General features: G+C 41.0%; 1 protein-coding gene across 5 annotated transcripts in view; it reads right to left on the reverse strand.

Moving 5' to 3' along the window:
* CSMD1 (CUB and Sushi multiple domains 1) overlaps positions 1 to 27,961 on the reverse strand; it is a 2,004,702-nt gene that overhangs the window by 986,559 nt on the left and 990,182 nt on the right. For all 5 annotated transcript variants that reach the window (XM_053900776.1, XM_053900775.1, XM_053900774.1 and 2 more), the window contains one exon: positions 16,859 to 17,066. In XM_053900776.1, the coding sequence (XP_053756751.1) occupies positions 16,859 to 17,066 (208 nt within the window). The remainder of the gene's footprint in view (positions 1 to 16,858; positions 17,067 to 27,961) is intronic.

Below are 27,961 nucleotides of genomic sequence, written 5' to 3' on the forward strand. Positions count from 1 at the left end.
CCCAGGTGCCCCTAAAATTTGGCTTTTTAAATGTGATAAACAAATAATGTCCCCCTTCAAGTTGCCTTTCCGTGGCCCCAGGCCATAATTTCTTTGATTCGGAAAGTCCCCTGACTGAAGACTCTTTGGTCACTTCTGAAGCCATACACGCAGTAACAGGTGACAAAAAGCCCCCCAAGCCTGCTCACATGCATTTGGCCCCTCGTTCTTCAGTGGGTCCCCCAGCTGCAAAGCACTCACTACAAACACTTCATCTGCCAGGCTCCCTTAGTACAAACCTAGTTAGAGATAACCCCCGTCTGCGAAGTTAGGAGGCTCAGGTTTAAATCGTGGCTGTGCTTTTATGGGGTGTATGAGGTTGAGTGATATCCATAATCTCTCTGTGCCTTTGCTCCCTTGTCTGCAAAGTAGGGATGAGAAGGGTGCACACATCAAGGGTCGTGGGTAGAATTAAATGAGCCAACATATGGGAAGCCCTTACAACCGTGCTTGGTACACAGAATCAATACACAGATCTGAACGATTTTTATCACGACTGTTATGAACGCTCTGTAATGGGCAGAGTGCCATTTGCAACCACGTGGATGGAATGGGAGGGTATGATGCTGAGCAAAATTAGCCAGTCAGAGAAAGACAAATATCCTATGACTTAACTCATATGAGGACTTTAAGAGACAAAACAGGTGAACATAAGGGAAGGGAAGCAAAAATAATATAAAAACAGGGAGGGGGACAAAACATAAGAGACTCTTAAATATAGAGAACAGAGGGTTGCTGGAGGGCTTGTGGGGGGGGGCTGGGCTAAGTGGGTCAGGGCCATTAAGGAATCTAGTCCTGAAATCATTGTTGCACTACATGCTAACTAATTGGGATGTAAATTAAAAATAAATAAATTTAAAAATTATTTGCACATCATTTAGATTTAATATATCCGTGGAGAAGTGCACCAGTCAATAAAAAATACTAGTTAAAAAATTTTAATGTTTCCTTATTTTGAGAGAGAGAGAGAGAGAGCACGCGAGCACACATAAGCAGGAGAGCAACAGAGAGGGAGAGAGAGAGAATCCCAAGCCGGCTCCATGCTGTTGGCATAGAGCCCAACGCAGGGCTCAATCAAATGAACCGTGAGATCATGACCTGAGCCAGAATCAAGAGACGCTTAACCGACTGAGCCACCCAGGTGCCCCAAGAAGTACTATTCTAGAAAGGACCCTATTAAGCAATGTGTGGCAAGGTGCTGTCCAGGGAAGCCAGATCCCAGGACACAATATTGGGATGTCTCAGCAGTTCAAAAGACAGAAAGAAGGTAATGCAGGCCCTGGCAAGAGCTGAGTGACACAGAAGCCGGTGACAGAGAAACAGAGGGGGAAGAGGAAGCTGCTGGAGGGTCACAGCGGCAACAGTGACAGTAACTGTCACCGTTGCAACTCTCTCTGTGCCCGGTACAGCGCGAGGCTGTTGGCATCCTGGCCCCCACCTCCCCACTGCCGGTCCTCACAACAACATTGAAAAACTCCACTTTGCAGATTAAGAGTGGTCCTTAGGCAGGGGAGTCGGCGGCCCAAGAAACACACACAGGAGCTGTGATTGAAATCCGGGGTTGCCGGCTTCTCTCCCTTTAAATTTCCAGCTATTTAAAGGGTCTCAAACATCTCAAACATCAAATGGTCCTCCCACATCTAGAACGTGCAACGGTGCGATCAAACTTCCACTGCTGCAAGTAGGAACCCATCCCTGCAAACAGATGCCCAAACTGTGGAACAGAGAACGGCCCACAGATGCCACATGAGCACCTTTCAGTGGTGAGCCCTTTTTACGTGTGACTTTGTTTTCTCCTGTGCAGATTGCAGGCAGCGTATTTCCACTGCATGTTTCATGATTACGGGCCCGTGGCTACTCACATCAGCCATTCCCTGAGGGGGTCTTTGAACCATCTCGCCCACCGTAGCTCTAGTGCCTGGGGTGGTCACAGAAAATTCTGGTCGACAACCTCTAGCTGCACTGGGAAGACACGATCCACGCAGTGAAACAATACCTCCAACTCAGGGGCCGGCTTAACTTCAAACGCCAGATTGATGTTCTCACTGAAATTTCACACATGCACCCAGTGTACTGAGTCACATTCTGATCACTGCCAAAGAGCAAATGTAGACTTTGGCTGACTAGTTGTTTTCCAATGTAGAATGTCCAATTTCAAAGCAATTAGTACCTTTGGTTCTAAGAGGATACTGCTAGATAAAGAGACACATTAGTGCAGGGTCTATAATGGAATATGATGTTAAACAGTGACTAGCTCATTTTGAATCCAGCATTCATAAGTATGATATTTTTAAAAAAAATTTAATGCTTTTATTTATTTATAATATTTTAAAATTTTTCATTTATTTTTGAGAGACAGAGCACAAGCAGAGGAGGGGCAGAGAGAGAGGGAGACACGGAATCTAAAGCAGGCTCCAGGCTCTGAGCTGTCAGCACAGAGCCCGACACGGGGCTCGAAGTTGTGAACTGTGAGATCATGACCTGAGCCAAAATTGGACACTTAACAAACTGAGCTACCCAGGCACCCCCATAAGCACGATATTTTGACTTTCAACTGGGCATATTAAGAAAAAAACGAGCCACGTATAATATTTTAATTTTTTTAAAGGAAGAAAAAGTATAGCTAGAGCACGATTTGAACAAACTGTCAATCTTTTCTTAAAAAAACAAAAAATAAAACAGTGTTTTCTTGGTTCAGGGCTCCAAGCCCGTAATACGCATGCTCAAATATACAAATGCACGTGCATGTGCGTGAGCGAGAAAATGCAGGAAACAGAAAGAAGTTCGGGCAAGGGATAAAAAGGAGCAAGGAGGAAGCCTAAAAGGAAAAGAAACCTTGAATGTTTAGAAAATTAATACTTTCTCTCTCAGCGTTGAGTGTGATTCACAGAAAGCTTATAAATAACACAGAAATTTGAATTTGGTGATGGTGGGGAGAGGTGGATTATCCAGATACAAAAAAAAAATAACTGATCCCCTACTGTTGCTCTGACCAGTTCTTTATGACGATATCCGTAATCTCGGCTTTCAAAACATTGCAGGTTTTATGGTACTCAGGTGTGACCCGTATGAAAAATGACACCGTAGATCCTGTGCTCCTCCAAACTTCGGGATGTGGCATGATGGATGCAAATGGCGCCTTCCTCGTCCCTTCTCACAGCTGGTGGCAAATTAGAAGGTACCCAAGAAGCACCGATGTGTTATAAATTAAAGTCCCACTTTATGCATTAGGATATTCCCCCATCATCAACAAGGCACATTTGCTGAGAATAAATGGTTTTTTAAGCAGGCATATCTGTTTCTATTCATTAGGATTACATATTACACTGTTTTCTTCTTCTTTTTCAATAGAGAATAAATATATGCATAACTACCTTCTTGTTGGGACACACACACACACACACTCACTCACACATACTTTAAAATAGAATCACTGCTTAAAAACTGGCCATTACCACGTTTCAACAGTTAAAGAAAACGTGCACATAATTCTGCTTACTTGCTTGCTCTCCTTTTAAATACTAACAGTTTCCCTGTGTGGGGTGCTGGCTGCCTTCTAGTATTTGAGGCTGGACGCGACCAAAATTTGCCACCCCAAAATACATGTCTCAGGCATGTGGATTATTTTAGGCTGATTATTTTTTTTTATTATTTTAAAACATTTTTTAATGTTTATCTCCTTTTGAGAGAGAGAGAGAGCAGGAGCAGGGGAGGAGCAGAGAGAGAAGGAGACAGAGAGAGAAGGACCCAAGCAGGCTCCAGGCTCTGAGCTGTCAGCACAGAGCCCGACACGGGGCTCCAACTCATGGACTGTGAGATCACGACCTGAGCCAAAGTCAGATGCTTAATGGACTGAGCCACCCAGGCACCCCTAGGCTGATTATTTGTTAAGAAACAAAAGATTCAAAACAAGGTCTTTCTTTTTGCTGCCCCCAGCCCTGGCTTACTGTCTACAAGAATGTAGACTGAGGACCTCCTCTGCGGGAGGAGCACTATCACCACAGATAAACACAGTATAATATGAACCAGGGAGGACCCTGGCAAGGCCTGCTTGATCGAAGTCCTCTCTTTGTCCCACTGTTTCTGTGTGGCGCAGCAAACATCTGTTTAACCACCATGTACTCTTTCCATCATTCCTGGGAATTGCCTTCTTCCCCTTTGAAGCCTCAGAGCCCTACCCCCTTCTCCGTAGTCCAGAAGGACAATGTGCCTGATTTTGCCTGTCTTTGGAACCTCTGATGTTTTGTTACATATGTAATGAAATAAGATGTTGTCCTGTTAATCTGTCTCGTGTCAATTTAATTCTTAGACCCACCAGAAGAATCTTGAAGGGCAGAGAAAAATTATTCCTCTCCAACACATTTCTTCACCAAACTAATCTATACTGTCATGAAACGTGTACAAGGTAAATATCAGAGTTCTTACCAAGACTTTCTGAGTGTGGAACGTTTTCCCTGGGTCTGTCTGGCCACCAAATACTTTTGATTTTCCAATTTATCATGCTTTCCTGCTTCGTACATTCCAAATCCTTCTGCATTAACCAGATTTTGTCTTTTTCTTTTTACTAACTCTGGCCCAAGAGTTTCCTTCATTATATTCTTACTCCAGGTTAAGGCAGAACCCCACCCTGGCTCTTTGCTATTTCCTGTGGTTCTGCTTCTTTCCCTACTTCCTTATAGGAGGAACCCACTCTTCGATCCAGGCTCACACTGCTGGGAGTGATAAGGTGAAATGAACAGGGTCCCTCAGGTCATTTGGGACCCACTGCCTTAGAAAGTCTCCCAAGAGCATTTCTGTTTTAAAGGAGGCAGTACTCTGTGGTGGCAGGAGAATGAAGGGCAGGCAGAGGAAATGTAGCCAAGAGTAACTGCCCTCGCTCTAGCTATGAGATAAAGCTTTCTACATGTATCACCCACATCGTTCTAAAAGTTGAGTTCCTTCAAATGCTTCCAGAGTGCTGATGAAAATGGACATCCTTGGACACACCCAGCCATCCCCAAACTTCAGAGCCGTGAGTCCTGGACATTTGGATTGTTAACAAGTTCCTAGCTTTAGCTGAAAGTTGAAGAGCCCTGAACATCTATTTGCGAAGTCCAGCATCCTACTTTAGTGGCTACCAACAGCATCATTTCTTTGCTTTGTCTTTCTACCCCTGTGACCAAACAGTCTAATTCTGTGTGTCCTCCTCACAGACACTTGTAACTGTTTATTATCTTCCCTTTCCTCTTTTCCAATCCCTCCAACATGCCAAAATCACCTTCAGCTTCCTGAAGCACTATTCTCTTTACATGAGTAGATATCAGGAACACAATGAACATTTTATCATGAAAAAATAGAGCCTGCCATCAAAATTATGGCATTTTGTTCCATCAAAGACAATAGATTGCTCTCTCTCATACCACCTGAATATTTCTCGTGCTTCTCCACATCTGTACTTTTTATGTTATACACCCCGTGCTTACAATACCCATACACATTTTCTATCCAGACCCTTTCTACTCCCAGGGTGCATGTCACATCCCAACTTTTCTGTGAAATAGTCTTTGATGACCTCACTCGGGAATTACTTCTCTCTCCTCAAGCTCTGGTAGCGTCTCGTTAGTCTCTTGCTCATTTGTCATTTTTCATACACAGCATCATGATCACTAATGGATACAGTCTATCAGGCATCTCTACACTGGGTACATCGACAGATCCTGACCTATATTTTAACCTTCGCCCAGCAAGATGGGCATTATTAACCTCATTTTATAGTCAGGAAACAAAAACTGGGAGTCTGAATAACTAAGCCAAATTGCCCAACTCCGAGGGGAAGGGCACAATGGTTAACCTATCATCTCTTTTCATCCAAGGCCAGCTCCCTTTTGACAAGAACAGCTCAGCTGTTGAGGATTACTAGGGGTTTCCTGGCAGCACAGAAGAGAAGACTTTGTAGACAGAGAAAATGCATTGGAGCCATGGGAGAAGAAACAGCAGGCTGGAATCAAGACACTCTCAGCTTAAAGTACACAATGGAAAGTAAATACTAAGAGGGCTAAGGTCAGACCGGTGTCTGCACCACATTGAGAGGGACAGCCACGTACAGACCCCTATTCCCACATGTTAATCTATTTTCTGTCAAAAAGAGGCTTCGTTGTCAAATATGTTTGGTGAATGCGATGTCCTCTACCTGATCTTTGAGTCACACTGGCCAGTAAGGTATCAAAAGCAGAAATCTAAGAAATCATTATCTTGAGGAGTGAGCCACACCCACACTGCACGTTCACTGAACTATTATTCACAACAGGTAAGACAACCTACGTGTGCCTCAACGGATGAGTGGATAAAGCTAATGTGGTGTATATGTGCAATGGAATATCATCCAGCCTTAAAAGAGAAGGAAATCCTGCCATTTGCAACAGTAGGGATGGACCCCGAGGGCATTATACTAAGTAAAATGGCAGGCAGAGAAAGACAAACACTGGATGGTATTTCACATATCACTTAGATGTGAAATCTACACTAGGGAAAAAAAAGGTGAACGCATAAAATCAGGGATAGAATGGTAGTTTCTGGGGCTTGGGGGAAACGGGAAGATGTTGGCCAAAGGGCACCAAATTTCAGTTATAAGATGAGTAAGTTCTGAGGATGTGGTGTACGATAAGCTATAGTCTACAGCTGAAATTTAACTAGATAGGACTCTACTCAACTCACTGTCAAATATGTTTCTTCCACAAACACTCTAGAACTTCACTGCTCATCTGGTCCACCAAATGGTGGCCTCCCTATCACCTGGAAGTTTGTTACAAATGAAGAATCTCACTACCCCAACTCTACTGAATCAGAATCTGCATTTTAAGAAGATTTCAGGTGATTCCTGCACACATAAAAATTTGAGAAGCACTAGACAAGCACATATCACAACTTCTAGCACATGCTATGTACTCAAACAGTATTTGCTAAATAGATTCATCCATGCTTTAGTATAAATTCTACTGATCCCCCCCCCCTTTTTTTTTACTAAGTTGTATACCATTAATAATATAATGATCTGGACCCATATAGCATGTGGATTTCCAAGAAAGTGAATGGTGAATACAGTGATATCCCTGAATATTAAAAATGATTTACTACGGTTAAACACATTGCCAAAAACAAAGGGAGCTCTGCAACTTGGTTCTAACTTTTCTTGTAAAGCAATTTTATGACTGTAGCTTTTATTATCAGAGGGATTTGTCTGATAAGACACGTTTTAAAAGTCCAGCATAGAAGAGTGATTTTCTAATTTCAAGCATTTCAAACTTATTTAATGAAAATAGACTTTTGACTGAAGAGCAAGTTAGAAACTAAGTTGTGTGTTTTTTTTTTTCTTAAATCAAGATTTTCACTTTAAAAGCTTGTTGTTGGGTTCTAAGGTAGAAATCTGAACTTGTGACGGGACCATTTCTTAGAGTCACAAGCATGCAGCTCGTTAAAGAAATCGCTGCGTTTGGGAGGCATTGTGCTGAGGGCTTTACAAACCTTCCCTCATTTGCTCCATTTAACAAGCCTCCGAGGGCCTGTCGTGATCATTTCCATCTTACAGACAGGGACCCGCAACTTGCAGAGAGCAAATCTGCTCTAGGTCATGGGGCTCACCAAGTTGCCCATCCAAAACCAGAGCCCAAGTGTGATTGACACCGAGAGCTGAATCCACAGTCTTGCCTTGGCAACCTTGCTGTCCTGCCTGCTTCCAGGAAGAAAAGGAGGAATAAAAGGGGATATTCCCCCCACGCCCCCAGCTTCCCAGTACGGCACAAGTAGCTCTGATAACAGACAGAAGACTTAGCTTCTCTCTTCACCAACCAATGGTGCATGTAGGGCAGGCACTTTGTATTTTAGGATGCGGCTTTCTCTTCCACACAATAAAGTGATGGTGTTTGATTTCTCATGTTCCACCTATGCTAAAATTCACCTTGCATGAGAATCAAAACCTCCAAGATGTAGATGTTTATTAAGAAATGACACTGTAATTCCCTCAAGGGTTCCAAATCAGAATAACTTAGGTGCTTTTATTTATGAAAGTCAAAAGACGGGAAATGTTAATGCTCCCAGCCCTTGTTCATTTAAAGGGCTTATTAAGCTTGCATGGCATCGTGTACCGGTAGGATGAATCCGAAGTGTTGGATTGCACAAAATTACCTTATTCTCCGAACCAGTCCTCCATGAAATTATACAGACTTTATTTTAAGAAGAAAGAGAAAAATTCGATATTCAGACTTGTGAGAGAAACTTTAAATGAAGATCTCAACATATATAATTGGAACACCATGAGGTAAAAATTGAGTGACCTGGGGAATAAATGAAAGTCTGCAATGATTATTTGAGGATAAGTAAAATAGAACTCTCTATGAAAGGCAGTGTGTTTTTAAAAGGCAAATTTATTTAAAAATGTTAATTTAATTGTACTTCTTTCATTCCCTGGACAAAAGACCACATACAAAAGGACAGACCTGTGACTACAAAAAACATGTATTTTGCAAAATGAATTCAAATCTCTAAGGGGGAAAAATTTCCCCATTGTCTCCAACATAAATAAGTTATAGGAAGTGTATTTCTCTTTTTTTTTAATATGAAATTTATTGTCAAATTGGTTTCCATACAACACCCAGTGCTCCTCCCAACAGGTGCCCTCCTCGATGCCCATCACCCACCTTCCCCTCCCTCCCACCCTCCATCAACCCTCAGTTTATTCTCAGTTTTTAGAGTCTCTTATGGTATGCCTCCCTCCCTCTCTTTTTTTTCCTTCCCCTCCCCCACGGTCTTCTGTTAAGTTTCTCAGGATCCACATAAGAGTGAAAACATATGGTATCTCTCTTTCTCTGTATGACTTATTTCACTTAGCATAACACTCTCCAGTTCCATCCACGTTGGCAATGTATTTTCCAATAAACTGAGGTCAAGCCGTGGGGGTGCCTCATGACAAGAGCAATATTGCGACAAAGTTGTGCTTTCTGCGGTGTGGGATCTGCCCTGATTGTGACACAGAAACATGGCTCTGGGACTCTCCCCGGGATACTTATCTATCTTTCCAATGGTTCCCATCATCAGGAGGCAGATATGGTTTATTTTTCTCTCTTCTGTTATTCCTTGGTCTGGTCATCATGCATGCAGTCATAGGAGAAAATATTGCCTTTTCTCCATGGCTACTACATAAGTTTACCATAAGTAAACTATATCGATTTTCTACAATGCAATTATTTATTCACTAGAATAGGTCATGTTTTAGCTTCCTCAATCGTGTACATCTGAAATTTTGGAGGTTGATTCCAGCCGAAATGAAAGTTACCCTAAGATGAACTACTCAGGTGGTATTTCAGACATTTGTGAGCCAACAGCCAAGTCAGACTTAATTCGTGCAAGGAAGTGGCACAGTGGCCCCTGTGGATAGCCCTGTACCCCGGGGAGGAGAGAGCATGGTGGGAAGCCCCTCCCCTCCAGTGCACCTGCCTGGGACTGAACTGGGTACACATAAGCTGAAAGACTGAGAATAAGGCGGAAGCTTCCTGCTGGCCCAGTAGAGCCCTCCTGCTTGTCTTCTCCAGGTGAATTCCAGCATGAAAGGCCCCTCAGTGCCAGCAGAAGGTGCATCTGGGGAAAATGGGAGGCAGTAAGTGCCTTAAAAAATTACCCCGTTTGGAACCTTTGCAAACACAGCCTGCCTGCTTCGCTCCGCCTGTAGGAGAGCAACATCACTTCCAGAGACTCCTTTACTGCCAGCGTCCCAGGGCCGCTGGCGACCAATGCGAGAGGCGGGCGGAGAGTGCGAACTGGTTTTACTGTAATTATACTATGTGCAAACGGCTTTTACCATAATTATACTATGGTTGTAGAAGATGTTAACATTAGAGGGAGGTGGGTTCAGGATATACAACAACTCTCCGAGGTAGCTCGGCAAATTCTCTGCAAAATGATTTCAAGATGGTGGGGGGGAGGGATTCCCTAACCTTCTCAGAAAAAATAATTATCGTTTGGATGACACAGGCAAAAGAATGTCATATTTCAAGGTAGAAATTCTCCTTTGGCTACAATTAGCTGTTATCAAATAAATTTTCCTTTATTTCTCTTTGGAGTTTTGTGGTGGAGGTAACAACAGGTTTGAGATGATCTAAGCTGGCCATTGTTTCCCCCATCTCCCTACAATTTAAATGAGCCAGAGTTGTATCAAGAAGCCTCAGTATTTATACTGTTAGGCCAAAACTTTATGATAACTTCAGACCAGTCACGTATGTCCCATCTTAGAATCCTTACAGTATCCAAGATTGCATTTGTACCCAAAAGTATACATATATGTATATCTGTTATTACCTCGCTATATAGTTAACAACACACAAAAAGGGAAAGTTGAGAAGCATATTTCATGATGACAACAGCACAAAGTAACAGGGCTGATTGGACTTGACGTGGCCTCACGTCTTCCTTGGGGTCCGCTGAGATGGGCTGGTGTTGAAGCACCAGCATACTGCATTTATTCTCCTGGTTTAAAGCCAATCAAGAAATACCATCTTGACGCATTTAAATATGGCTGGAAATACGGCTGAGGATGGTCTCTGTTTACATCCCCACTCTGCCACCTGGTAGCTGTGTGGGAAGAGACTGAACTCCGCTGGGTTTTGTTTTCCTCATCTCTAAAACGGGGACAGCAGCATCTCCAAGAAGTGGCTGTTGTTTCCACTTGCCTGGTACATAGCCATCGATCAATGAATATTACCATTCAGTACAGTGTCTGTAAAAATACATTACTCGATTACAAAATATTACAATATTTTTTATAAAAATATTTTAATTAAAATAGGGGTTCAGGAGTCAAACCGTAAGAGACTCTTAAATACAGAGAGCAAACTGAGAGTTGATGGGGGTGGGGTAAGTGGGTGATGGGAATGAAGGAGGATCCTTTTTGGGATGAGCACTGTGTGTTATTTGTAAGAGATGAATCACTGGGTCAACTCCTGAAGCCAAGACTACATTGTATGTTAACTAAGTTGAGAAAAAAATTTTAAAAAAGGAAAAGGGTTTAGGAAAAGGGCTAAAATAATATCATGTTAGTTATATCCTTAGACTTCTGGCCAGTTTGTAGAGGTTCAGAAAAAAATGGAAATTCATATGTGTGTGTACATATGTACACATATACGTGGAATATATATACACACACAAACACGTGTACATATGTATATATACATATATATATATACAAACAATACACAGAAATTCACACATATCTCTACATATACATACATACATACATACATATGTGATACTTGTTTCTTGTTTATGTCATGCTTATTATGCTATGAAAGCATAAATTGGTTATGATTTAATAGCGAGGTTATGCTTGGTTAATGGGAACAAAATAAAGTGCAGTCACAGGAGTCCACAAAAAATGCTGACATGCATGTATTGTAATAGCTTTGTGGACTATGATTCCTGAATTTAAATTTAAAATGGAAAACATGATAGAAAGAAACCCCAGTTATTTCGACTGGGGGTAAAGGGACATTGCTATATAGTCTCCATGTTCCTGAATAATGCCATTGCCTTTCCAGAGTTACGTGACCGGACCGACTTGTTGACATGAGGGAAGTCAAGGTCATGGAAACAAAGAAAGATGACGCCAAACAGTCACAGGCTGGAGGAGGTAAAAGAAGCCTAGCTCACTGCCTGGTGGCTCCAGGAGCAGAACAATCACACCAGCAGGACAGCCGGAAAAATTCACATCAGTCTGTACATTAGTTAGTTGCCTGCTGGCGGTATGACTTTCTTGGTTTCCATAATTATACTATGGTTGTATAAGACGTGAACATTGGAGGGAGGTGGGTTCAGGATACACAGCACCTTTCTGAGCTAGCTCTGCAAATTCTCTATAAAATAATTTCAAGATGAACAGTTAAATAAAATAAGGGGAGAGGGGAGCGTCCTTCCTTTTCTTCTACCTTGGGCAGGGGAGTGGAAGAGTTCATTCCAGGGAGTTCGTCACTCTGGGTAAGCCTCTATAATCCTTCCTCATTAGAAATTAAATAAGCAGCAAGTCACATCTCAATTAAGTGACAAGCTGGATAAACATCGCAGGTGTTAATTGACCCTTCAAGGCTTCTTTGAAGCTCACTCAGCTTCTCCAGTTTCTTTGAAGTTGTGTGTTGGCTTTAGCAAGGCCCTGATTAGATTGGTTTCACAGCGAGATTATGCTTGGTTAATGGGACAAAATAAAGTGCAGTTCCAAAACTTCTTTTGGTCCCCTCAAGTGTCGCCTTGTACAATGCAGAGAGACAAAGTGGCGGAGTTATACTGGTTAGTGAATAACTGAAACCTTAAGAAATCATAAAGTAACATGTTCTACTGGTAGAATGAGGCAGGTCGAATCCAAAGCAGCCCAGAATCATTCTCGCCTTTGTTATCAGTGACATTTTCCAGAGGAGGAGACCGTACAAACTGTTGCACCTGTAGGACTTAAGTGGGCTGCCGTCTATAGGACATTGTAAGCGTTACAGTGATAATCGCTTCTCGGACTTTTGGCTAAGATCAAGTTACAGTGATTGAACATCTATTAAATTGGTTGGTGTGGGATTCCCATACACCTGAACACATGTGCAAGGGATGCAAATATGTGCTTCAGTGAAGACAGGAATGTGTTCAGTGAGGCAAAACTGAAGGATGCTTGGCGTGAGGTGTGGTCATATGGAGGGCAGGCTGTGTGTGCAGTGCAAAGCCTTGAATGGCACAATAAGGCATTTGGGGTTTTTTTGGATGGCCTGAGCCTCAGTCATTGAAGACTTTCGAGGAATTGATGCATTTACGTGTGTTTGGGGATGCTTTTTAAGTGCATTTCCCGTTCTTCATTTCCTTTCCTTCTCTACCCTACTCACAGGCTACCTGTCCCAGAAGGGGATGCATAAATTATTCTCATGATAGGATGCATGTTTGAAAGATTGTAAATGCTCCATTAGTTGTTTCCTGTCGAGACTATCTGTTCCTCATCCCTTTAACCACCAAGTCTTAATTTAGACACCACAGTAGGTTAACTCTGAAATAAAATCAATTTACTTTCTCCTTGATATTTCCTGGGTTATGAGCTATAGGCTAGACGGTCAAATCAGTTCAGAAATAAAGAAAAGTTGACTAGATTCACTGCTAACCATGTTTTGAATTGCAAGAAAAATCATAATTACCAGAGCATGGGGCAAAGAGAATTAGAAATGACAGCTCTCTGCTACAGTAGGGTATTGATAAGAAGCTAGCCTGTAGAAAATTAGAAGCTGACTAGTAAAAAAAAAAAAAAAAAAAAAAAAAGTCAGCCTTATCTAATGTATATAGAGTGGATTCGGTTTAGATGACGAACCCCTCCACATTTAATGTATGGATAATTTTGGCACATGACATCATTCACCACATTTAGACTGTTCCGCTGTAGCCATGGTAACTCTTGCATAAAACATAGCTGAGTTGGTAATTTCACTCCAAATTCAATGAAAATAAAGCTAATCCTATTATTGTTCTTAACAATTTTCCAAGTAGCTTCTCCTGAGAGTGCCCTTGCTTGTATTTTTGGTATTGAAAAATGGATTATTGGAAAATTACATGTGCTTGTGCACTCCACACTCAGACTTGCACGCTGACCGACTGTCACTGCTCCGTAGCCTTGTGCTTGAGGGGGGGGCACCACCCACCTGCGCTCTATTAGGGTCTTCCTTGAAGTACAGGGATGCTAAATCTTTTAAACATACCGATTTGAACCATTAAACATTTCAGAGACTGTCAGTCTAAAATGATAGTAAAACAATAGTCTTTTTGAGATAAGCCATATTACGCATTTGTCCAGATCTTAAAAACGGACTTCAAGTGATTCTATTTTGTATTACAAATGTGCCCGTGCGTGTTTCCATAGTGATTTAGGAAAGCCACCTATTCCGTTATAGCCTCCATGGAAGAGAGATGTGGGTCCTGTGTAAACGTGCCATGGCCAGGTCAAGACAGTTCTTCTGTAGTTATGAGAAACGTGAAGCGTCACCCCAAAAAGCTCTCTCCGCTCCGACTCTCTATCGAGGCAGCGTGTGTGTAAACTCGCCTCTCAGGTGGTTACTCTCTGTGGTAGTAACCTGTTTGAGGCTTTACCGTGAAATCTACGAGGGGAAGTGAGTTCCCAACAGAGCATCAAGTCTACACCTGGCTGGACTGTCCTGTTGCAGGGATTGGGGTGGAGTGAGAAGGAAACGTAATTCCGAGTTGGAGGCCTTGAGCCTGAGTTCCAGTGATACCCTGTGGTCTGTGATCTCTGCTCCCAGCTTCTTCATCAATAAAAGTTAGAGGATATTAACAAGAAACCCCAGGGCTTTTGTGCCAAGAGGACACTACAGATTGTCATAGGAACACAATATGAACACAACTCTATCTAACAGTAGCCATCGAGAGAAAGAGCATGTTGAGTCCAACCAGATACCCCATTTGCCAGACTGGAAGGAACACAAACAGGGTCAAAGTTCCCACCAAGAACTTTCCCAACAACTGCCCAGTTTTTGTTTTTTGTTTTTCCGATGTGTTCACAGATCATGAATCTTGGTGCCCTGGCAGATACCTAGATATATTTCAGAGCTGGAAAGTGTCCTCTAGCCTGAATCCACACACTAAGAAGACGGGCCACTGTCCTGGCCCCCATGCCAGCTCTCTCTCCGACAAACATTAGGAACTGTTGCTCTCAGGCCTCACAGGGGCCCAATGGCCCCATCCTCAACACTTTTCTGAGTCCAATACTGAAGTTGTTGGGGACAAGTAGCAGGGGATCACGAAAACAGAGATTAGTCAGAAAGGAGGGGGATGTGAGAGAAATCAACAGGGATAAGCCAAGAAGAAACAGGCAACAACTCAGACAACATTCTTTAGCTCCCGCCTGCCATCTTTAATTAAAATGAATGAAATGAATGAGCTCGTGCCTCTCAGTGGGAAGTCACAATGTGCTTATAAGAGCCACAAGCCCTTCTGGAGACTTGTGTCTCGTTCTGATTTCACATGCCCTATTTTTATTTCAGACCTTGACACGGACATCTGCACCTCCACGTTTCCTCTCTTACATAAACTAAGTCTGTCTGGCAGAAGCTGTCCGGACCATGGGTTCTAACATCATGGTCAAAGATGTCTCTCTTTTTTCTCTCTTTCCCAACCTGACATCTTAGGAGCAAGGTAGTCGGTCGGTGCCCACGATCTGCAGAATCTCTCGTAAACAAGGCCTTTACCATAAATCATACAGTTTCTGAGAGACACTCACCATGTATTTTATATTGCAATGAATTTCTGAAAACCAGAACGATGTAATTTTAAAGCTAAAAATGTTACATCCCTGGCTGTCTTTTAGTGATTGACAGAGAATATGAACTCAATAGATAGGTAATGCATATCCAGTGTACTAGATATCCAGTAGCTTCCCTACTTATATAAACTGTGATGTGACTCGTCCAAGGTCACAAGGATATTTTTGGCAGAACATGGAAGAGAACCCAGGACACCCAGCATTATGTTCACAAGGTATTTCCACTAAGTCTGATGGAACACAAAGGGAGAGAGGTACTATCAACCAATTCTTGAACGTCTCAGATTGTATTACACGAAATCAACAAATGGGTAAACCCACTCATCTCAAAGTCTTGTTTAAGATGAATCAAATATAAAGCAAAGGCCAGAGAGGCAACGGTTATTTTTCTCTTAATTGAGGCAACATTTAATATAATCACAGTGTAACTAACGTAAGGAAATAATTCACCCATTAATATAAACCCTCTGCTTTGAATTTTGAGCCTTAGAAAAAAATAAATTTCAATTTAAATAACTGGTTTAAGACAGGTGATCTAATCTGATGTCATGTTTCAGGGTTGATATTTTTATCCTTTAGTCTTTACATGGAAATGCAAACTTGAACCCATATAAATATTCCCACTCACTTCATATTCTCTACCAACGTATAAATGGCCAACATCTCCTCTGACTTACACCCTAATTTGAATGTGTGTGTGTGTCTGTGTGTCTGTGTGTGTATTCAAGTTAGCTTATCATCCAAGATCTGAAATAGAGTACTGATAGGGTTTTTAAAATACTAAGAAATGAAATAAAACAAAAACCAGCACAACTCACGACAAATGACTTAATTTGAGGCATAAAGACTTCAAACATCTATTCTTTGGATTCTCCCTCTTCAACTGCACTTATGGACACAACTAAAGCTGCTCTCACCAGCAATACCAAGACCTAGATTGATTCGCCGTAATTGATTAGACCCAGTTTCCTTCTGTCTCCACTAGCATACATGCCAGAGAAGTGATCCTCAGTTGATTAATTTCATATGTATGTTGCATTAGTATTTATGGTTTGCCTGTGACCCTTCATAGTTGCAACATCGTCAGGAAGGAAAAGAAATACGCAGTCATATATCTGCAGCACAGTAGATAAATGGTTGGTAACATGACATTTTAAAATGTCCATCGTCTAAAAATATCTGTTTACATTGAATCAGCTCCGGAACAAATCCAAAACTAACTTAGCTCGCCTGGTTACCATCATCTCTGTTGCTTTGTAAGAGTCGAGAATGAGGGCATGTGATGTTCCAGTGCCCACGTGCACCTAACTTTCCCGGCTCCAAATACCGACGCAAAGACATCTTGGAAACTTTGAGATCAGTCACAATATAGAGGGCTTTGTTAGCAGTCAAAATAGCAAAGCAAAGAAAGAACACTCATGTTTGCCAATGAATGTCCAAGGAGAACCATATAACAAAGCCTATTGTTGTATCTGGGGTAAACACATTTTTTTCCCCAGGACTTACCATATGGACGGCGCTTCTGTTCCACTGATCTCCAAGAAGTCGTACCCTTCTTCTAGTTGAAAGTCGGTGAAGACCAAGGCAATGGTGTCCCCGGGCTCAGCGAGGATGGTCCAGGTACAGTCGGCATTGTTCCCGTATTCTGAGGGGAAGTGCGGGCTGGAAATGTGGCTGCTGGTTCCCCGCAGGGTCCCTCCACAGGCTCCCTCAGCTGGCAGGAGCAGAAACATATGGGAATCATATTTCAAGACCACTTCATACACAAGTTCATCTACAAAGTATCCATAGTGATCCGTGACAAATATTTTCCGAACCCAAAATTGATAGTCTCAACATGACAAAGGGTTTCTTCTGATTTATTAATTTAGTTTTGTGGAAAAGCTTACAAAAGTCTAAACAATTACCCCGCATTATTAACTGACTTTCCATCGCGGAAGAGTGAAGTCTTGACTTTTCTAATATCTACAGTGTGTCGTTGCCATATACCTCACATTCACGGACGGCTTCACAAAAATGTACCAAAACTTTCTCTGAGATTTAAAAGTATGTAGCCATCAATTCACTGATACCTGGCTTTGAAAATACAGTGATCCTGAAAGTAGTCATCACCCTAATTGTTTTTCTACAGACTCTGGAATGTCTATTTGGTTTTGAATTTCAGGTAAGTTCTGGACTAATATGATGATAGAGACACAGCAATTCATAAAAACTTTCTGAGTAGGAAACAGATGCATGAAAACTTAAAGCAGAATAACTTGGAAAGTAGCAACTAAAATGGTCAGTGATGACAAAATGTCTGTAAGATATAATATAAATTTGCATTAAAATATTAATTTGAGGGGAAGCCATCTTACCAAGTTTTCCCTAGAGCAAAACATACAGGTTATTGAACTCAGAGCATTGCTTACAAAATGTTATGTACATAGTAAACTGTAACACAGGTAAATAAATATTTATAAGATACTTATGCTAAGACATGTCTGGGAGTGTCCTTTTTTTCTTTCCTTCCCTCCTTCCTTTTGACCCATCAGATAGTTTCTTTTTTTTTTTTTTCAATGTTTTTTTTTTTTTTTTTTTTTTTTTTTATTTATTTTTGGGACAGAGAGAGACAGAGCATGAACGGGGGAGGGGCAGAGAGAGAGGGAGACACAGAATCGGAAACAGGCTCCAGGCTCCGAGCCATCAGCCCAGAGCCTGACGCGGGGCTCGAACTCACGGACCGCGAGATCGTGACCTGGCTGAAGTCGGACGCTTAACCGACTGCGCCACCCAGGCGCCCCCCCATCAGATAGTTTCTACCCAAAGAGCATATTTAATATTTATGGGTGTTGATGCTCTAATATAACTGATAAATGAAGTCAGCCTATCACCAAGATGGGGACATATGCTTTTAGCAGCTTGTGTGCCTGGATAAGATCATGTAGAGCAGATATTTTCATTGGCTACTGATGAAACAACTGTATATGTAAATGTAGTATACACTTGCATATACTCACACCTCTGTAGTAACAACTGTTTTTCATGTATGAACATGTCATATGTACATGCATGATCAACACACACAGCATAATGCTATTTAATACACTGACCTTATTTCTCTAATCTTATCATATGCTGTGAAAGTTATCTCAGTATAATGCAAAAAAAAAAAAAAAGAATTACAGCACTCTTATATAAAAAAATATCATAAATGAGTGGACTTAAAAGTTACCAAATCCATTTCTGTCAGTTAAGCAACTGACTTTTGACTTCGGCTCAGGTCATTATCTCAAGGTTCATGAGCTCGAGCCCCACACTGGGTTCTGCACTGACAGGGCAGAGCCTGCTTGGGATTCTCTGTCTCCCTCTCTCTCCGCCTCTCCCTGACTCACACACGCGCTCTATCAAAATAAATAAACATTTAAAAACATATAAATAAATAAATAAGACTTTGCAATAGGTGTATTTGTGTGTATCACACTAGGGGTAAGAGTGAATGGGACGAGAAGCACACTGGTTGGTTCTGGGAAAGCAAGGCGGCAACCTTCGCCAAGCAGGTGACATCGCACCTGTTGAGAGTACACAGCGGCAGGCACCTGCCAGCAGCAATGGGCGTCAGTGGTGGCTCTACAGCAGAGCCCTGGAGCCCCGCTCTGTGCCTTTATCTCTCTAGCTGCGTGACCAGTGGAAAGTCTGAAGACCTGTAGAAAGTGCCAAAGAAGCCGGGGTGACAGGGTCGCTCCAGACACTCCAGGAAGTAGATATACGTGAACTGCCATGGGGATATTTTCACACTTAACGGCGCATAGAGCTGTGTTGGTGCCTACCAGCGGACAGATCACGTGCCCTTCCCTCTCAGCAATACATCCCTTTTCACTTTAACACGAGAGCCGTTGAGCTGAATAACCGGCATTGTCACCTTTTACGTCTCAGTTCTGATGCAATGAGCCTAACAGTTTAGACACTAGGACTTCAAGTGACCAGGAGACTTCAGGTGAGGACTTGAGCACAGCATGGAGGGTGAGACGCCAAGGGGCTGGGGAGCGAGGACATGCTCGCTAATTCCAAAGAGGACCAGAGGCCACATTACAGGAGCGGACGAGGGCTACAATTCTATGGTAACTTTGTTGGAAATAGGAGCAGATGATAAAATAAAGACAAGAATAGAAAACAGAAATGAAGAGAATGAAGAAAGAAACTGGCAGAGAGAAACAAGAATACATTTCTCCCAAACCTGCAATCACCATTGTGTTTTCTCTGATATTTTAATGCCCAGAGAACATTTTAAAATGGATTACAGTTAAAATTATGTCAGGCTAAATATATATGGGATATATTATGATTTCTTAATAGGGCATTTCACATAAAATATTGCAGAATGCCATTTAGATAATCTACTTGAAATCTTTGAGAATTAAGCACATGAAACAAAAAACACCTTATGTCACTCACTGGATAACACACTTAAATCACAGAAAACTCTCTTTAGTAGAGAGTGTGGTAAAAACATATTTCTGCATATGTGTTTGTGTGGGGGGAGGGTATGGAAAAGGAGTTTCAATGGTGCTTCAAATATTTCTCCAAAAGAACATTTTAAGTATTTTCTTTGCCATTTTTGTAAGAGAATTTTTTTCTAAATTGTAACATCTTGCACAACCGAACACATAATGGTATTTGAGGAAGGGTAATGTAACTATCATTTTAGAGTAGTTTTTAAAAAGAAATCCAAGTTTTGATTTTAGATTTACAAAAATCTATCAGCAGAGTAATTACACATATAGGTAAAACAACTGAGCAAACATTTTCCAAAGCACCTTTGGCCTTGGGAAAAATGTATTTAATTTTAATTAATTTTGGGAATGCTATTAGTTGTGAACTTTGAGTTTTGCTGCAAAAGATATTAAGCTACCTTTCTCTAAAATGTCACTTTATGATAAAGACTTTGCTAAGTAGAAATGGGAGCCTCATTCCTCATAGTGTAGGTGTTATGAGGACCCAAATACACAGGGGGATTCAGGAAATGATAAGACGAGCCTCATCCGTGATGGGAGGAGAGTGTATTAACAAAGCGACTGGGAAAAAAAGAAACTTGAAAAAAATCATTTAGAAACAGCCTAAAAGAAAATACATATGAATGACATCAATTAAAATGAAAGTATAAAATAATGGGTAAATTAGCAGAATAAATATACTGTATCATGCCAAATAATGTATTACCTCAACTAAAAGAAATTATGTGACTGAAGCAAAAGAAACATTACCATAAACCAACTTACCTACATAAAAACATTATTTTCAAAATAGACATATAAACATAATCCAAAATAAAAAACAAGATAATGAGGCAAATTTGCAACATAGCAAAGGGATGTCTTCTATACTTATTTGATTCACATTAAGAATAATACACAAAGAGGGGCGCCTGGCTGTCTCCGTTGGTTGAGCATCCGACTTCAGCTTAGGTCATGATCTCACAGTTTGTGGGTTCAAGCCCCACATCAGGCTCACTGCATCAGCACAAAACTGCTTCAGGTTCTCTGACACTCTCTCTCTCTCTCTCTCTCTGCACCTACTCTGCTCATTCCGTCTGTCTGTCTCTCTCTCTCTCTCTCTCCCTCAAATATAAATAAACATTGAAAAACATTAAAAAAAAAAGAACAATATACAAAGAGACTGATGGAGAAAAGGTCGTCAGTGACAATTTAAACAAGAATTCCAGAAAGAAATTCTACACACAGGAAAAGGTTTAAACACTCTTGTTCTCACAATAAAATTAACACAAGGGTGAAACACTTAAAGTTTTAAAATGCATTTTTTACAAAAAGGAAAATAACTAAGGGTAAAATGGGTATTATTCTTTGCTTCTGATATCAATGTATATTGATATGAAATTTTGGACCATTTGATAATATACATTAGGGATAATATATAGGATGTTCATATCTTTGGCAAGTTACTCAATTTGAGGTCTTAATATTTATCGAGTACATTTTAGGTGCTTGATATTCTGTACTAATTCCCTTATCTGGACCATTTATTGAATCATTTCAAAATGTATGAGAAAATTATCGTTCCTATTTCATAGTTGTCAAAAGTGAGATTCTGGTTACTTATGAAAAACGTGCATCTGGAAAATGTTAAGACAGTCATGAAATATCAACATGATCAAGTAATCGGCATTAACATTAATCGGTATATACATTATTGCAAAACACTATAAGAGGTATAACCGGTGCTTTGCAGAAACGCAAAACAAATTCCGCGGTATTAAGGTGTGTACTTATCAACACTTTGACATCACTTTCCTGCCTCACGTCCTCACTCCCTCACTTTGCTTTCTGAATCACCTCCCTGCAAACTTCCACCTAAGTCCGGATCTCAAAGTCTCTGTGCTCCTGGGACCTAGGCCAGGAAACTATAGATGTGAGGGTTTATTTTAGGTTCAACGTGATAGTCAACCTGTGCCCAGATATTTAGCTGGGACTTACTCTGGGTGGGTCTATAGGGGTGCTTTTGGAAGAGATTAACATTTGAATGTGCAGATACAGTAAAGCAGATAGCTCTACCCAATGTGGGTGGGCCTCGCCCTATTCCTTAAAGGCTAGAGTAGAACAAAAGGGCTGAGTAGAAAACAATATGCTCTCTGCCTGCCTGTCTTGGAGCTGAGACATTTATCCTCTCCTGCCTTCTTGCTTGGATTCTGGCTGGAACTCACTCACATCACTGGCTCTCCGGAAACTCCAGCTGGACTTAGTCTCTACAATGGGATCAGCACATTCCCCATAATAAATCTCTTTATGTTCCTCAGAATCTCACAACGAATCTCAAAATCACATACCATATTATATTTACTTTTGAAGCCCACATATATTATTAAAAAGTGCCCTAAAATCGTATCAAAGGAAATTGGACTTTCCTAGCGAAATTGCTGCTATCTTGGTGAAGCCTGAGGATGAAGAAGCGATTTTTCGATGGTCTTCCTGCTGTGCTAAGACAATGAGTTAGCTTGATGTGTCTTTACAGCATCATGAGGCAGACTCTATTGTCATTGTCACTCAATCCCTGCTTGTCGATTGGGTTTCACTGTCATTTGTAACAGTGAGAGTAATATAGCAATAGTAGCAGCAAAGACAGTTAAGAGTTTCAAAGACAAATTATCTCAATTGAATAGCTCCAAGAAACAGAGACAAAGCATCATATATTCCTGTCCTGATGTTTCATTACATCACCAATTTCCAAGGGAAAAAAATATGAAAATCTGAGATAGCTACCATTATAAAATATTCATTCATAATTCATTTTCAGGCATTTCCCCAGGAAGTGTACATGGATAAAGATAATGCTTTTCTGGGAGTTGCCTGTATCTCATTATTAAAGGTATCTCCTATAATAAATAGTAACAAGGACAAAGCAATTTCCATTTTAAAATTATGATTAAGAGATAACACCGTGTCCTGGCTTCTCAACCTCACCATCGTTAACATCTTGGGCCACATAATTCTTTGTTCTAACAGGATGCTCTGTGCATTGTAGGAAACTTTGTAACATCCTAGCCCGTGCCCACTACTTGCCAAAAATATCCCCAACTGTGTTGACGAAAGATGTCTGCAGACATTGCCAAATGTTCTTTGGGGGGCAAAATGGTCCCTTGTTGAGAACCATTTACTTAGATGAATTTAATTAGTTCTTTTTTTCTGGTTCTTTTCAGTGGTACTATATAGAGCTTTTAAACGGAAGAAATTAAAGCCATATTAAAATGCTATGTAGTATTCTTTCCTTGAGTCAGAATTAATAATCAATGAGATACGTGACTTCCTTAAATGTACTAAAATATAGGGAAAACATACATGGTGCTCTCCCTTAAATAATCTGTTTATATAAGATAATTTAAAGCAGAGTAGCTGCCATAGAATTTGAAAATGGACTCATTTTTGATGTACATTGTACAGATTTTCTCACAAAGAATAAACCTCGGTAAATAAACTTAATTAGGAAAGAGCTACTAAATTTTCTAAACTAAGATATTTTATCTCTAGAAAAACCTAAAAATCATTAAGGGTATAAGAGATTTATTGCCCTTGTTTTAATGCATCTTTAACCCTAGGATTGTGATGGAAAGTATGTGTATGACAGATGTAACTTAAATTCTTTTATATGACCAGTCTGTAATTTCTTATGTGTGTTTTCACAAGGCGGGTTTCACCCTTTACATAAAAACTAGTAACAATGCAAAAATAGCAATTAAACACTAATAATTCATCTCTATTTTATTCACAAATAAAATGCTAAAAACGAATGCTTTATTTGACAATTACACGTAGGAGCCTCAAAACTAGAGATCACTGGCCAGGTTTAGAAAAAACATACAGCCAGAGACCTTCGGAATCATCTCTTAATACCATTTACACGCGTACACCTACGCACAAACACACACATACATGCACACACGCAAGAGCCCTCAAAACTAACTTCTCTTCTTGCCTTCTTCATTTCTCTGTAATCTGTTTCATTCAAATCAGCCAGATGGATTTTTTTTTTTTATTTTACTTGAATCTTAAAATTTTCTGCTCAAAACTCTCACACTTCTGTCCCCACTCAGAGTAAAATCAACACTCTCTGTGATCTGACCCACAGCCCCTCCCAGTCCCCAGTGCCTGATCTGCCCGCTCCGTGCCCTCCTCTCCCCACTACTCTTTCCTCACTCTGTTCTAACCACGCTGCCTCACCACGTGCCACGTGTGTGCATTCCTGCCCCAGAGCCTTTGGTCTCATCACCCTCCCCAAGACAGGTCTCCCCTTCCTGGTCCGCCCCTTCTGCTGACTGTATGTGAACCAGCTCCTGCTCTCTGTGACTCCCATCGCCTCATCCTGCCCTGGTTTACTTCTTAGCACTTAGCTGAGTGCCAAGCATTGGGCCGTAAGCTGTCTAGGCTGTCTTTGGACTAATGTCCCTGTTCCTAGAAGGCGGCCTGGAACTCAGTGAACTCTCTTTTTCCTCCTTCATTGAGTGATGATTGCAGCGCTCCCTGCGACTCTATCAGGTTGAATGTGCCTGTATCCAGTTATCTTCAGTGTGGTGTGACTGTCACAAAACAGATCTCTGGGGCCGTGCATGGCATCCAACTACCCCATTTCTAAGACGAGCGGGAGAAAGTATGCTTAGTTATGGAAATTTGTGGCTTTTTCAAGTATAAGGTTTAAAAAACATTCTCTAAAAACTGCAGCAAGCCTCTAAGTAGAGATATTTCAGACAAAAATTAATTGCCAAGAAAGTTTTATCACTGTAGCAATCCATGAGGGGTTGAGTTGGTATGTTTATTTAGCTTCGTTTGTTTTCACCAAGTAGCTAAGCCACAAGACCAGGAATGGTCCTTTTATGTACAGCAGAGCAGCAGGGAAATTTCAGGAAGAGATAAAGTCAAGGCAGGGAGACGAAGCAAATAGATCAAAGCAAAACAATAAGGAGACTCGGGGCAAGCTTCCTGGCACCCGGAGTTCAAGTTCCACAGTTCAACCGTGTGACGTAAACTTAGAAATCACACACACAAAGCAAAATGTATCAAAACAGAAAACCATTAAAATAAGCTAAATAATTCTGAGCAATATTTAAATGATATAGCTAAATTAATATAATGCAAGCTCCGTGGATATTAATGTGAATAAAATTTTACTTCAATATTTTACATTTTACTTCAATATTAATTTTGCAATACCGGAGGGATTCATGTGAAAGCTGAAAATTGGGGGATCTGATTTAGGAAATGCTATTTTTATTCCCCTCTCTTCCTTCCTTCCTTCCTTCCTTCCTTCCTTCCTTCCTTCCTTCCTTCCTTCCTTCCTTCTACATTATTCACAAAGAAAATGAAGTTAGGTTCAAAACTTCCAGGTGAATACATGACTGTAAAAATTACTATACAACAATTTTTTAATGAAATGATGAGGATCAATAGTGAGTCACTTGATTATTTTAAAAAGTGGGTTCCTACAACTTCCATATAATGGTTGGAATTAGCAAAACAGTCGAGCAAGGCGACTTTGGCTCCCAATCCAAATTTCCATCAGAGCTGTGTTTCCTTTAAATCAGTTTCCTATACTGAGGTTCACAAAATCTTGCATTTGAAAAATAAAAAAAAAGATGCTACAGTTCAAAGGAGTTTGAATGCCATCAACTTAATCCAAGAAGACGATAAGGTTTTTAATAAAAGATGTATTTGAATCTACTGATTTCTGTAAGTAGGGAAAATAATCCTGAGTGTAAGCAGAAATCAGAGTATGCTATTTCCCCTAAGGAATTTCCAAACTTTTACAAAGTTTCATTCTAAACTCTAAAATTATTATATATGCCTTGCCTGGGTATGAATGTTGCTAGGAATATATCTTAAGGGCATAATTCAAAATACAGAATAAAACATTATTTAGAGACATACTTTGCCATATTTATAACAAAGAAAAATGGAAACCAACTAAAAGTTTAACAACAGATACATCATTAAATAAAGTATGATTTATCCAAACCACAGGACCAACGTGTTTACCAAGCATTTGTAAGACGGCTTCAGTAAACTCCTCAGTTAGAATATTAAATTTATAAAAAGCAGCGTACACAAGTGGATTTGTAGACTCTTCGCAATTTTAAAAATTGTATGGAAAAATATTCAGGAAAGAGAAAAGGAACATATACACAAACACATGCATGATGCCCAATTTCTAAGTCTAGGAGATATTCTCTAAGGTCCTTTGCCTAAATCTGTGTGGAACACGGGTACCGCTGACAACCTTGAAGTCAGAAGGTCTGGGTTTAAACCAGGGGGTTCCCCCACTGACTTTGGTGTGACAACACCTTCCCTTCTCTGTGCCTCGTTTACTGACCTGTAAACAGAGATGATAATGGGTACCTATTCACAGTGCTCTGCGAGGGCAAAATGCATTAAGAACTGTAAATTGCTAGAAAAATGCACGCAAATACTACCTGCTCCATAAAACTTGCTATTATTATTTTTTCCTGCTTGGCACGAAGCAATCAATCCGTGATAGTTTATTAAATTATTTTTTAGTGCTTTATCATAAGTTTTAAAAGCATTGCTGCTTTGGGTGACACTTTGCTTTCACCAAATAGGAAGTGACTCCAGAGGGAGAGAGAGTCACAAAGAGCTGCAGGTCAAGAAGGTTTCCAGGGCACTAGGGACGGGAAGGCAGGAGGGCCCCAAATCTACTGGCATTGTTTCTGTAGACACCACCCACTTACACTCTATCTGAGACCATCAGGGGATTATCTTTTATCCTTGCGGACTGTAGTCACCTCAAGAAGCAGTGATCTCCTGGTCACCCCGCAAACCCTCAAAGATCTTCACGTCTCATGTATCTGACCTCCTACCCCTCCCAAGCTCTTGAGCCTTCTGCTAGGTCCTCTGAAACTCAAGGTCAACTCTCAGCAAAACTCCCTACCTCTCAACCATCTCTGAGGCAACCCCCTCCTTCTCTAAAGGAAGCCCAGATATCTTCTGAGGATAGTGCATCATGAAGGCCTCCCACATGGTCACTGTTTGCTTCCACAGTCCAAGGACTGCCGGCCCTGGCACTGGGCGATGTGTCTACCAATGCACATCTCATTACTATTGCAGGTACTTTGTTCTTTCCTCCCCAAAGTGCCCCACCTTTGAGTCTTTTATCCCCAGAATCTTCTTCCTCTAGCCCTCTACAAAATCCCTGGGGCATCCCCATTATTCCGTGAAGAATTTTTTTACCCCTGGCTCACTGCCATTTTCTGCAATTCCATGTTTGGCCTAATTCTTGCTATTTCCATATCAATGATAGACAATCCTTTGAAGGCTGGCTTCTCAGTTCACTTGCCCCCCTCCTCCAACCCTCCAACACAGTCCTTTTATCCCCATCCTCGTCCTTCATCTTTTCAACATGATACATGATCGTTTGCCATAGCTGCATTTGAAGTGTCCTGTGATCAGACCCGAACTTTCCACATGTCCAGGCCACTTTCCAAACACATTAACTCCAACCATTCTTTGAACCCATAGCACCTACAGTTCCCTGATCTTGCCACTTTCTCCTTTTATTCCCTCCTGTTCTTATGTCTCACCTGGACATCCTTAGATTTCATGGCCATTATTTAAATCACCCCTTGTGCTTGCCATAAGTCCATTGTCAATTCCTTCAATTCAAACTTGGGTCAAATCCACACTTACTCACATTTAGGTAAGTATGGCTGGAGAAAACGCAAAACCAGAACCATGTAGATGGGTCTAACTTTAAATTGATGGCTAGATCCAAAATGTCCTTTAATTGTGGCATTCTTAATTTCCCTCAGTTTTTAGGCTTCTTTCTGGGGGAATACCATATCACACCTCCTTCATCCTTAACCTGCCAATATCTCCTACCCTTCAATGGTGATTTTCTTTCCTGTTTACTAAAAACAGAGGCAATCAAAAGAGACATTTTAGGGGCACCTGGGAAGCTCAGTCAGTTACACATCCAACTTTGGCTCAGGTCATAATCTCACAGTTCATGAGTCTGAGCCCCTGTCAAGCCCTGCTCTGACAGTGCATAGCCTGCTTGGGATTCTTTCTTCCTCTCTCTCTATGCCCCTACCCTGCTCATGTTTGCTCTCTCTCT

Source organism: Panthera pardus, unplaced genomic scaffold, assembly GCF_024362965.1.
Source record: "Panthera pardus isolate Hobbes unplaced genomic scaffold, ASM2436296v1 HiC_scaffold_13, whole genome shotgun sequence".
NCBI lineage: Eukaryota > Metazoa > Chordata > Mammalia > Carnivora > Felidae > Panthera > Panthera pardus.